The 13,322-nt window shown below is 35.3% G+C and overlaps 1 protein-coding gene across 12 annotated transcripts; it reads left to right on the top strand.

Annotated features, from left to right (window-relative positions):
- Positions 1 to 6,950: 6,950 nt before the first annotated feature.
- Positions 6,951 to 12,935, top strand: LOC112711671 (homeobox-leucine zipper protein ANTHOCYANINLESS 2). Of its 12 annotated transcripts, XM_072203448.1 has the most exons (11): positions 7,045 to 7,266; positions 7,420 to 7,470; positions 7,591 to 7,693; positions 8,764 to 8,978; positions 9,076 to 9,193; positions 9,293 to 9,982; positions 10,294 to 10,395; positions 10,485 to 10,697; positions 11,522 to 11,696; positions 11,779 to 12,146; positions 12,224 to 12,935. In XM_072203448.1, exons 4-11 carry the CDS (start codon positions 8,770 to 8,772, stop codon positions 12,602 to 12,604), a joined length of 2,256 nt encoding a protein of 751 aa, XP_072059549.1. In that variant the 5' UTR covers positions 7,045 to 7,266; positions 7,420 to 7,470; positions 7,591 to 7,693; positions 8,764 to 8,769; the 3' UTR covers positions 12,605 to 12,935. The 12 variants fall into 12 exon arrangements, with proteins under 12 accessions (XP_025620158.1, XP_025620154.1, XP_072059549.1 ...); XM_072203447.1 differs by lacking the exon at positions 7,591 to 7,693 and having other exon boundaries at positions 8,761 to 8,978; XM_072203446.1 differs by lacking the exons at positions 7,045 to 7,266; positions 7,420 to 7,470 and adding an exon at positions 7,878 to 7,964 and having other exon boundaries at positions 7,595 to 7,782.
- The last annotated feature ends 387 nt before the right edge of the window (positions 12,936 to 13,322 follow it).

Genomic DNA, 13,322 nt, shown 5'->3' with positions numbered 1-13,322 from the left:
ATTACTATGCAAATAGTTAATTGTTGTCATATTTTTGTGTTGTTTAGCAGGTGGTTCCTCTGGAGGCCTCTCAAAATATGAAATTTGGCTGTTCCGGTTTGTCGGCATGAGTGCCAACAAGCTGGTAGTTACATGTCTTTGTTAAGCTCATTCGGCAGCAGTTAGAATCTGTTGGAAATGGTTTCGAGTACCTTTAATATTTTTCTTCATGGATATAGGATTTCAATAGTTATTCATTTGTCAGCAATTGTAGATGAAGATGATATTTTTCAAAGACGCAAATGCCAAGTGTGATGCTTTTGTTGTTAGCAACGGGTGGCTTTATTCTCTAAAGATATTGGTATCTGGTGTGTTCGTAATTGTTGCAAGAAACTAGACTTGATTAATTTCAATGAACCAATTTAATCTAGATAAGTTCCGATGCTTTGTTGTATAAGGAGCTTGATTAATTTCATTCGGTGTGCAGCTAGTCGCTTTAGATAGTAGTTACATGTTTATCTTTACTTATATGTGTTGGATGTTCATTTATGTATGAAATCGGATGTTTACTGTAACTGTATACGTGGATGGTTGTTTTCGGGTATTCAACCCTTGTAAACTGTAGCAGGTACTCAAAACAAATTATAGTATATTGGTTCAAGAACAGTGATAATGAAGTCAACACTTATCAGATTCAAGTAATGTCAGCTTGAAATACAAAAGAGATATCCCTGTACTAAGAAATAGTATACTGGATGTTCGGTTCACCATGTATCTAGATGGTTACTTTCATAAGAAAAATAGATGGTCATTTTCGACTCACTCGTCAGTGTCATGCTTGAATTCTTTTACACCAACAGATTCACATAAGTTCTAAAAAAAAAGGGATCCACCACAAAAATGTCATCCCAATGTGTCATAAATAAATTCCAAAGACTCTAACTAGTATATAAGGTAAATATTCAAATCTTATCAAGTACGTTATCTTAAGTATGCTAAGTTTTTTTTCTTTTGAACTTTCTCCCTTTTGGCAATCCTTCTGTACGCTGTTTCAACGTCCTCGTGCTCGGAGCCGAGAATGGTGATCTCACTTCCTTTTTACCCATCTGATTTATAGCTTGGAATGTAGGAGAATGTATGATCACCGTGAATAAATACTCACTCAATAGGTTCTCTGCAATCCAAGTGAATATTCTTTTCAGTTTATAATCAAGTAAGAAAAATTAAAACAACATGAGACATAAAAATTGTATTCATTCCAGCTGCTAATAAAAAAAATAGCAGCCCCATATAGAGAAAGGAAATCTTCAGCAAGAATTTAACAGGATTTAGAGACCAAATCAACCAATTATAAACACAATAATGAGTATGGTAAATAAGAATCACACAGCACAACAACATATTATTACCAAACAACAATGGCTACAGTAAAAAATAACCACCACAAAATGAATTAAAGTAACCATCTGCTTCAGTAAACGTCAGGACTGAATATCTAAGACTAGAACCTGCTTTTAAGCACCATATATACACTAGTTTACGTAGAAAACAGAGACTCTTTTAGCATTATCTTTTAAAAAGGTGCTGTCACTACAATCAAATCAAAATAGCAATCTCCATTATGAAAAATGACCATCCAATTGCCTGAAAAACTAACCATCCGACATATAATTGATCTCATCATGTGTACATCGAGTTAGTAGCAAATACAAAAAAAAAGGAATACATCTAATACCAACGCAACAACGATATATGCAAGTACTAATTAATTAAGGGAAAAGAAATAAAATAAAATTTTCTCATTTTTAACACTCGACTCTCATTCTATCCTCAATTCCAGCAACAATTCAAGATGCTCTCAAAATCAATTTCAGGAGCATTTAACAATGAAAAATGATCTCATAATATATATAGTGACACAAATTCAAAGACGATCACTCATGAAGATCAAACCTCACAATTTTCCTTTTGTAACCATCTATAAATGAGATAAAAAACTAACTCATGAAGACATAGCAGCAAATACGAAATTCAACTATCCAATCCGCTATCAAAGCGACCATCCAAGTTCTACAAATAAAATTATTAACAACCCATGAGGAGGAGCACAGCCATCAATTACAAACACACCAAACACAACCACATATCATACACGGTCTATCAAAACAGAGTATCCCAATTTAATAAGTAATTTAATAACCTATTTGGTAGTAGTTAGTATAATAAATCATTTGTTATTTTCAATAAAAAAAAATGAGAGATGAAACTAGCTAGACAATAGACAGAGCAAATAAACAGAGACAAGACAGTAAAAAATCATAGTTTTGCAACCTAACAATTAAACAACCATAAGGCAAGTATGGAAGTTGGTGGAATGAGTTAATCTGACTTTTCTTTGAGAGTCTGAAAGAAATTTACTTTATGTAAAGATGCAGGTAAAATAAGCTACCATGAATTATAGATACATACATATATGTAATTTCTTCTTAGTTACTCAAAACTCATGCATTTAATGAGGCATATTGCAAAGAATGACTTATATAGCATATTAATAGCAACCTTTGCTATGATATCCTGATGCCATTTGGTCCACATACATATAATAAAAATAAAGAATTTAATCACTATAAGTTGCTTTTGTTCTCTCTTAATTATGGCGTTTGAAAGAGTAAAATGATATCAATAGCAATGATAATAAGAGGCACAGCTAACAAGCCAAGAAATTTAATTGACGATATGTATGTCATTCCACTTGAATTCAATTAAGATCTTGAATGCCATTACTGTTTACTATCTAATGAACACTAAATCACAGGGTTTGGACGTCTGTCTTGTTGAAGCCTTGAATTTGGGATATTTAGATTGTTTTATTGCTGCCTGAGGCACACATCATTTTAAAAAAAAAAAAGCTTATACTGTGTACTTATCCTGCTCATGTATCTGGAAGCATTAGTTAAATTCAATAAATAGAAAAATAATCAAATAGAAAAATTTGAATAATTAGAAAAATAGCAACCACGGCTTGTTCACCATGGGTAATCAAGGATTTAATCAACAAAATCTATCTACATTCAAACATGCAAGAGCGATTATCAATTGAAACATGAATAACTAAACCCACTTACATTGGATGGTTAGGATTCTTTCAGAGATGATGTTCATTGTGTTTCTGGTAAACTGTTGACCATCAGACGGCTGTTTTCTCGGGTCGGCTGCACCGCTGCTATGGAGAGGAAAGCGCCCACGTGAGGAGAACTTTGCTGCAACTCGGTTCGTCGGTGAGGGCTCCTTGGTTGCGTTCCTGGTCGGCGGTGTCGCGCCCTGTGACTCGGTTGCAGAGACGGCCGGATGTTCAGCAGAGAGAGGCCGCCATCTTTGATGCCAACGATGAAGAGTATTGCGTTCAGAGGTGACCTTCCTCGGTTGCAACTTGAGAGGTTCTCAGGCTTCTGCGCGGTAACGGGTGTGTACAAAGATTGTGAGGGTTTGGGTGTTGGGGGAGGGGGGGAACAGCAAAAATAAGAGTTGGGTGATTTGGAGAAAAAGTGAAAATATGAAAAATTGGGTGGTATGTTAATCTAAACAGCCATAATAGGATTAGGGTTATTAATGGATTAATTCTTTCTATTAATATTAATCGGGCTTAATAAACGGCCCATTGTATACATTATATACATATTTCATTGTCTCCCTAGCGGTATCCTAAAAATAAATATAAAATTAATTGATAACTTATGGATGTCTATATGTAAATGACTATTATAGTATTATTTGTACATAACAGTTGATACGATGTTATCATAGAGCGAGGTTGACATCAACTCTCCACAATCCACATATAATAAAGTAGTACTATAGTATGTAGTTTAATGATTGATGAAACTCAAATAATCAAACGTAAAAAGTTAAAATTAACACTTAACCAAAAATAAAAATATACCCATTAAATTCTTTCAAGTTTTAGATAATTAATTATTAATAAAAGATTATATTTTTTTACATAAAAATAATAACTAAAAAAACTATTATTTATATTTTTAATTACGGAAATCTTAATCTCTTTTATTGACAGAATTTTTGTTTTCTACAAATTTTTTTGTAAAAATAATATAATTCTATAAATTTTTTATGTCATTATTTATATTGTTAAAACAAAAAATGACATAATTTTAGAAAATTTATATTTTTATAATGTTACTGGTTAATATCTAATTATATGCTAACAAATGCAATAGAATCAATAATTCTGCCTTCTTCTAATTTGTAGGTGAGAAGTCAATTTTGATCGAGGAGTATGGGTTTGTGGAAAGTTGTTGAATTAACTTTTGTGAGTGGTGAGCATAATATAAGCAAGGCTAAGGTGGTGGCTAATTCTCCTACCCTGCATTGCGGCGCCAATAAAGAAAATAATAAGCACACAGGACGGATTTAGAAATGATATTATGGAGGTCAATAATGTATATAATATTAAAAATTATGTAAAAAATTATATAATATAAAATATATTATAAAAATATATCGACAGAAAATATATTTTAAAGTAAAAAAAAATATGTATACTTTTTACTAATGAAGTGGTCGATTCTTCGTATCATAAAATTCACCGATAATAAAATTTGTATCAAATTTTTCAGTAATTTTTTTTTCAATATAATTAAAAGACAATTAATAAGAAATTCATCTTTTATTTTGTTTCTAAGTTATTTTTTCACAATATTCATAATTGAAAAAGATTTCTTAATTATAGCAGTTGAAACAGAGAGAATTAATATCAAATGAATAAAAAAACGGCTACAAGAACAAAAAGAATTCACTTTATGAGATTTAAAAATTTTTATTTAATTAAAAAATATTAATAATAATATCTTTTTCATATTTTTTTAATATTATTACTTATTTTTTAGATATTAAAAATTATTAATATTTAAATTAAACTAAATTTTATTTATATTAGACTAAATATTGAATAATTTTTTTAAAAAATTAAATTATACATGATAACTTATTACAATTCAAAAAAATTGGAGGGCCAGGCTGTCACTCCTCCCTTATGTCCGTCCCTGCACACAGATCCACAAGCAACTATATATAAAACGTTTCAAAACGGATAACAGACGAAAGGAAAAGGTGGTCATACTTTCAGGTTTGCCCAAGAATAAAAGGTTTTTCCTTACATACACACATTACACTGCTATTACTGTTGTTATGAAGTCATAATGACATTAATATTCTGTGTCCAAACTGAAAGGAACACCACTCATTTCAATTGATTGCCATATATAGTTATATACAAAGACACATCAGACTCAGAGTACATTCCTTTTAATAGGGTTAGGCCCTTAATTTGCTAACTACTCCAACGACCAACCTTTTCCAATATAGTGCTCCCAAGGGAAAGGAAAGGAGAGAAAGTGACAAAGTGAGAAACCTCAGACAACTGGCCCAAGAAGGCCCAAACTCAATGCAGGCTACGATCCAACTTATGGTCCCTCATGCCTCATTTTTTTTTATTTAACTCTTATTGATGGCCTTTTTGACATAACCCACGGTAGTTTCTGTTAATTAGTGTGGGCCTTGGCCTCGTTTACGAAACAATAACAATTGCAAAAAAGATCAGCTTATGATTGCGTTGCTGATAAACCCATACCCTTATGAACGAGCATCCATTCATTTTGATGTTCCAAGCTGGAAGTTGCTGGAAAGTTTGAGGGAGAGTTTCCCTTCTGTAATGCTAACTAAATAATCTCACTCGGGTAGGTGTTAGTTAACTTAGTCTACGGACACGTCATCTAACAGAAATAGAAGTTGGTTAGTTGCTAACTACTACTACCTCCATTAGTTTCTAAACTACTAACTGCATCACAAGCTGACTCAGCTTCTTCTTCTAATAAGATAAACTCTATTCTTCATACAAATAACACAAAATAATACTGACATAATAATCTTAACCAGACAAAATATGTTTCAAGTTCGGATTAGGTTTTGCACACCCCTCCTCTCTATTCGGTGTACCACATACAATAAAATCGTAGCACCAGCTGTATTTTGGAAATATATTCGTTCGTTCATTCAATTTCATTAAAATGAAGAAACAATAATAAGCATACTATGTATAGACAGATATTTATATTTTTCAATGGTATGATAATCGTGTGTCATTTTTTTTTCTCTTATCTTATGACATGATAGTCTTTTAATCGCGATGCAAATCATAAAACAGTGCAATTATGGCAACTTCCGAGTTGTAATATTTGATCATATCACGTAATAATCCATGAGTTAAGAGAAGTGTTGGTCTTTGTAAATAATTTCGCAAGTCAATTTGATTTTTGTTGTTAAACTTGATTTTCAAGCAGTGGTTTAAAACATGTGCAAAGTAAGCTGAAAACGGAATAGGAAACACAAGATGATATTATTGATCTTGTTTCCTTTTCACGCTCAACGTTAAATACAGTAAGAAGGATTAAAATTCATACCATAAAATATGTTGCATACAAATGAAATATTTATCATCAAGTGAATGATAATATTTTACTGATTTGTAGTTCAATAAATAAAATAATAGAATATTAAATTAAAAGAAATAACAGTTGGATTTGGCACACACAGGACCCAATCCAATCAGTTATTAAATCATACAATGGCCGACGCCACTCACTTCTCAGTCTCTCTTATCTGTCTCCATCGCAAGCAAGCCACGTAATACACCTCTCATCCAAACACGGCCTTAACATTGTCGAAATGACAATAATACCCCCGTGTTAACGTGGTCCGGCACACACCAAATACACCGCCTTTTAAATAGACAAGGCGTGTGGTTGCAGAAGTAAACACCAAATGAAGGAGCGTGTTGACACGCGATCCAAGTTGAAGTTGGGATTGTTGGCGGAAATCTCGATCTCACCCTTGTCCTAGCATGGACCCCACACCGCTTCTATACTCTGTCTTTATTTTTTCTCTCTCAGTAGAGCGAGAAACACACTCCCTTTAACAAAAATAATAAATATTATAATATTATATTATTTTTATAAATATATATAGAGAGAGAAAGAGAGTCCTAGCTAGATACTAGTCGAAAGTGTAGACCACATAGAGATAGAAAAATAAATTATTAAAAAAATGAGAAAAAGTGCATGAGGGAGATGAGATGAAGTAACAGCCATTGGAGAGGCTTCGGATTCAGAATGGGTTTTGTTCAAAGCAGAAAAATAATTTGAGTTAGGAACAAAACAAAACAAGTAGAGGAAGCAACATTGACTTTCTGATTATCTCAGACTGAGAGTCACCGTAAGTCAGCTCCGCCATTTTCGTTTTTTATTGCTATCAAAATCTAGGCATGGACACATGTGTATGTCAATATATATAATATTATTATTTTTTTTAATATTATATAGTGGGAAAATATACGTTTTTTGTCCTGTGTCCTTTTCTCTTCCGCAGATCCAAGAGAGAGAAAGTGTTGGAAGGATCTGTAAGAGGAAAATAAAAAAGGTAAAAAAAAAAAATCATAACTTTGTTAGCTGTGGAACCCAGCAGTGGCTTAAGTTTTGGACCCTTTTTAACTTTTCACGCTGTCAAGTTAATAAAAGGTATCATTTTCCTCCGTACCAGGGTTGGTTTCTATGCCATCTAACTCCATTCCCATTTCCCAGCTTTCTCACTTATATCAGTGTGTGTGGGGGTAGAGAGAGAATGGTGGGGATGGTTTTATGAGGTAACTATCTTTTGGCTTAGATTTGATATGATGCATTTGAAAAGTCAGGAGTGATGGTGTGTGAATATGACTATGACTATGAGATACATGTGAGATAAGGTCTTGTATTTTTTTTTTTTTTTGTTTATCTTGAAAATGATAAAATTGATAATCTCTTTGTTTTACATTCTCTTTTCCTATGCAGTGTATGTGTGTGTGTATAGGAGAAATAGGGATTCTTTCAAAATTCTCCTTTTCTGGGTCTCTTTCAGAATTCTCCAATACTGACAAAGTAAGCAGTCCAAGTGTGAAATATAGGAAAACTAGGGATTCAACTTCATCCCCCACCACCCTTATTTGTCACTGTTTCTGTGGTCTCTCTTGCCATTGGGGTTGCAGACATGAGGAGCATGTGTCTGTGACCCTCCTTCCATCAGGGACGAAGGGACTTTCTTGTCCTCTTACTCTTTCCATCTGTTTCTAGAATAGACTTTCAGTTGATAGAGAGAGAGGGTGCAAAGTCTTCTATGGGGGGTGTTGACAAGGAAACAACTTTTTACTTCTCTCCACTTTTCATCTATAAATAATTCAGCTCGATCCTGTTTCAAAGTTCAAAAAGTCAATACCCAAGGAATCAAAAACTGTAAAGTTCCTTGGTAAAAGAGATAGAGACAAGTTTTTTAGGAGTAAAAAGAAAACTGGAGAACATAAGAATAAGCATCATAGTGGTAGAGAGTACACGTTACTGAGAAAATTTTGGTATATAGGAGAGAAAAGAAAAAAGGTTCATCATCTCTTGGGGAACTTTTTTTTATGGGGTTTGAGGGTTCGATTAGCACCAACAGTGGGAACAGTAACAGAGCTGTTTTGAATGATATTTCCCAACCTATTCCCAGTTCATTGCAAAATCCATCTTCCTTCTCTTTCTCAGCTGTATGTCTCATTTTGCTTTTGGACTTCGTTATTGAGCATTTCATGTTATCATCCTTTACTTGTTCATTGATAATGAATCTTGACTTGTGCATCTTCATATTTATCCTTATTGAATTCTTCTTGTTGCTGCTGATGACTCTATTCTTATTCTGCAGCAGAGAAAAATGGAGGGTCATGGTGATATGGGTCTCATAGGGGAAAATTTTGACACCAGTTTGATTGGGAGGTTGAGAGATGATGAGTATGAGAGCAGGTCGGGAAGCGATAATTTTGAAGGCGCCTCCGGTGATGATCAGGATGCCGGTGATGACCAGCCACGGAGGAAGAAGAGATACCATAGACATACTCCTCACCAAATTCAAGAGCTTGAGACGTATGGATTTATGAAAATTTTCAGTTCGTTTTGTTATTTGTTTATTTGGGATGTGGAAACTGAGGTTGATGTTTCTTTGGTCTTAATGGTTTTTCAGTTTCTTCAAAGAGTGTCCTCATCCTGATGAGAAGCAAAGGTTGGATCTTAGTAAGAGGCTTGGCTTGGAGAATAAGCAAGTCAAGTTCTGGTTTCAGAATAGGAGAACCCAAATGAAGGTGAATTTGCAAACAGTTGAATTATTATTGCACTCGCGTGTATTTTGTTGATCCAAGTTGAATACTGTGATTATTATTGAACTGCTTTTCCTGATTCAGACCCAATTGGAACGGCATGAGAACATAATGCTTAGACAGGAGAATGAGAAGCTCAGAGCTGAGAATAGTTTGATGAAGGAAGCCATGTCAAACCCAGTGTGTAACAACTGTGGTGGCCCAGCCATTCCTGGCCAAATTTCATTCGAGGAGCACCAGATTCGAATTGAAAATGCTCGACTGAGGGATGAATTGAACCGCATATGTGCCTTGGCAAACAAGTTCCTTGGCAAGCCAATCTCATCACTGACCAATCCCATGGCTCTCCCAACCTCAAATTCTGGTCTAGAACTCGGTATTGGAAGGAATGGTATTGGTGTTTCGAGCCCCTTTGGAGCTCCCTTGCAGATGGGACTTGATTTAGGAGATGGAGTATTAGGCACTCAACCAGCAATATCTGGAATGAAGTCACCATTGGGATTGATGGGAAATGATGTTCAGCTTGAGAGATCTATGCTTGTAGATGTTGCACTGGCTGCCATGGATGAATTGATTAAGATGGCTCAGGCAGATAGCCCTCTTTGGATTAAGGGCTTTGACGGTGAGAGGGAGGTACTGAATCATGAAGAGTATGCAAGGGTGTTCAATCCTTGTATTGGTCCCAAACCTGCTGGTTATGTAACTGAAGCTACAAGAGAAACTGGGATAGTAATCATCAACAGTTTGGCCCTTGTGGAAACTTTGATGGATGCGGTATGATTACGATGCTTCACTTCTTAGGCTCCAGTGAAGTTCAGTATTAATTCACAACTTAATAATAAACTTATAAAATGTGCCATATTCATTTTGAGTGATAAAACTGTTAGTGGTAGCTTTTTGTGCTATTTGATATTTCTCTTTTAGATTTACATGGAGTTTTTAATATGGATCAGTGCAATATTCTCTTAGTAGAAAGGGGAAAAATGATTTTGTACAGTGGTTCCTTATGGCCCATGACTATTTATTGGTGTGAAATTATACGATTGGATAATATCTTATTCTTAATGGATTCTTTCTTTGAATAGAACCGATGGTTAGAGATGTTTCCATCAATGATTGCTAGAGCTGTCACCCTTGATGTTATATCTAGTGGCATGGGTGGAACCAGAAATGGTGCTTTGCAACTGGTATGTTTCTCTTTCTTTATGTTTTGCTTAATTCACTATGCCATCATAGTTGGCCGGAACTGAATAGTGAATACAATTATACACTTCAGATGCATTCGGAGATTCAATTACTTTCACCACTAGTCCCTATTCGTCAAGTGAGGTTCCTCCGGTTCTGTAAGCAGCATGCCGAAGGTGTATGGGCTGTAGTCGACGTTTCTGTTGAGATCGGTCGCGATGCTGCGAATGCACAGCCATTCATGAGCTGTCGGAGGCTTCCTTCTGGCTGCGTTGTGCACGATATGCCCAATGGTTACTCCAAGGTAAGTGCTCATACAAATTCATTTTGGTTCTCTCTTTTTCTTTTGTTTTTGTGGTTGGATATTATCATGTCATATCTTGACTTATATTCTAATTTGTCTATTTTCTCTTATTATAGTAGTACTGGAGCTTGCACTTGAATTAGATTTCTTCTTTTCTCTGTGCTACCAATAATTTGTACTGTTCTTTTGAGTTGCACCTTGATTGGGAATATCTTTCGTACTGTGGAAGATGCTTCTCTATTAAAAATATAATAATATTTAAATTAAGGGTTGCTTATTGTCTGTACTTGCAATACTCTTAGAGACTAGTTAATCAAGGTTTATATGGTTTAACCATAGAAGTTTGAAGCTGCATTTCTATCTGGCAACTTCCAAAAATAATATTAAAAAGTGCCTAAAAATTTGAGAGGTCTTGGATTCTACAATCCATGTTTATATATATCAACTATACATTTGCTTTCTTCTATATTCCAGTCTCTGCTATATAAGCCAACATAATACTATTTCTTTACTTTGAACGAGACCTTAATGACCTGGATCCAGTCCTCTTCAATAATATAATGGAGACAGGTTTTGATAATATTAAGAAATTCCATAGTCTGCTAACTCTGTTGAGATTCACCTCTATCCATTTGACTTGGATGATCCTCCACCGGCTTCTATAATTGGGTATTAATTTATAATTATCCTAGGGCTTATGTCAACATTTCTTATGTAGTTAGTTAAGTGAGGAGTGAGGACTGTGTTATATTATTCCAACAAACTCCCTTTCAAAAAAAAGATGTTTTCCATTTCTGAGAGTAGTGTATGAACTACTGTTGTAGGTTACTTGGGTTGAACATTGGCAGTACGATGATAGTGTGGTGCACCAACTGTATCGGCCATTGATCAATTCTGGCTTTGGATTTGGTGCTCATAGATGGATAGCCACCCTCCAGAGGCAATGTGAATGCTTGGCAATCCTCATGTCCTCATCCATCTCAAGCGACGATCACACAGGTATATATATATATATATACACATGCATGTTGATGTTGGTGTTTCTTTGAATGTATATCAAGTCATGCTATTTCTTTTGCAGCATTAAGCCAGGCCGGCAGGAGAAGCATGTTGAAGCTGGCACAGCGCATGACCAGTAACTTCTGTTCGGGCGTTTGCGCCTCGTCGGCTCGCAAGTGGGACAGCCTTCACATTGGAACCTTGGATGATGACATGAGAGTAATGACGAGGAAGAATGTGGATGACCCTGGGGAGCCTCCAGGCATCGTCCTGAGTGCCGCCACATCTGTTTGGGTGCCGGTGTCACGGCAAAGGCTGTTCGAGTTTCTGCGCGACGAACGGCTTAGAAGCGAGTGGGACATTCTGTCGAACGGTGGACCTATGCAGGAGATGGTCCACATTGCCAAAGGCCAAGGACATGGAAATTGTGTTTCTCTCTTACGTGCTAATGTAAGTTGCATTCTTTGAATAATCGATAATCAAGCATGTCAAACTATCTAACCAAAAATCTTGATTGATATTGGAAGGGTGTGAATGCGAATGATAGCAGCATGGTGATTCTGCAAGAGACATGGACAGATGCATCCTGCTCGGTGGTAGTATATGCACCGGTGGATGTGCCGTCGTTGAACGTGGTGATGAGCGGTGGTGATTCTGCATATGTTGCACTCTTGCCTTCGGGTTTTGCCATTCTCCCCGATGGTCATTCGTCGTCCGGCTCCAACGGGAACTTAGCCAAGGGCGGCAGCAGCAGCGACGAGGGAGGTGGAAGCTTGCTGACGGTTGGGTTCCAAATCTTGGTGAATAGCCTGCCAACAGCAAAGCTTACAGTGGAGTCGGTGGATACTGTGAATAACTTGATCTCATGCACCATTCACAAGATCAAAGCTGCACTCACACTTTCATAAACACTCATATTCTTTTTGTTTTGCTTGTTACGTTATTGTATAGAGATAGAGAGAGAGAGAGAGGTTGAGACTTGAGACAGAAAGGGTCGCGTAAGGAAAGGTTTCGAGTCAAGAACGAACCGCGAAAAAGTTTGTGGTGTTGGAGTTGGAGTCGCCGGTTCGGGTATTGACTCGTTCACCAGCGATTTCGTCTCGCCTCTCTATTTTATTTTATCCAACAAAACAAAACATCTGTTTCTTTCTTTTTGTTTTATTTCCATCCTAACACATACTTCGCAACTTCCAAACTGCTCAACTATGTCTTTTCGAATGCATTTTTTGCTTTCTTTGATATTATTCTGCCTCTTATATCGTCTTTTTTTTGGGTTCAAGGTACCTAAATGTATCTCCCATTTATAGAGAAGCCTTTATGAAAGCATTGTTTTATATTTGTAGTCAAATATGTAATTACGAAAAAATATTAATAAATTATATTCCTTCTCTTTTATGGGAAAGATAAAATATATGTGAAGTTGTTGATTGTTTAAAATTTTTCTCAAAATGAAAATGTTATAAATAATTCGTTTATTTGGTACATTGTTTTTATATATTCTCTATTGGGTATAATCCTGTAGTAAGGTTCAATTTGAGTACACAGTTTAATTAAGTTTTTTTTGATAAAATAACTTAAAATAACTTAAATAATAAATGATTATGTTAAAAATAATTTATAAATAAG

This window comes from Arachis hypogaea, chromosome 9 (genome assembly GCF_003086295.3).
Source record: "Arachis hypogaea cultivar Tifrunner chromosome 9, arahy.Tifrunner.gnm2.J5K5, whole genome shotgun sequence".
Classification (NCBI taxonomy): Eukaryota; Viridiplantae; Streptophyta; class Magnoliopsida; order Fabales; family Fabaceae; genus Arachis; species Arachis hypogaea.
This window is presented reverse-complemented; position numbering and strand designations above follow the sequence as displayed.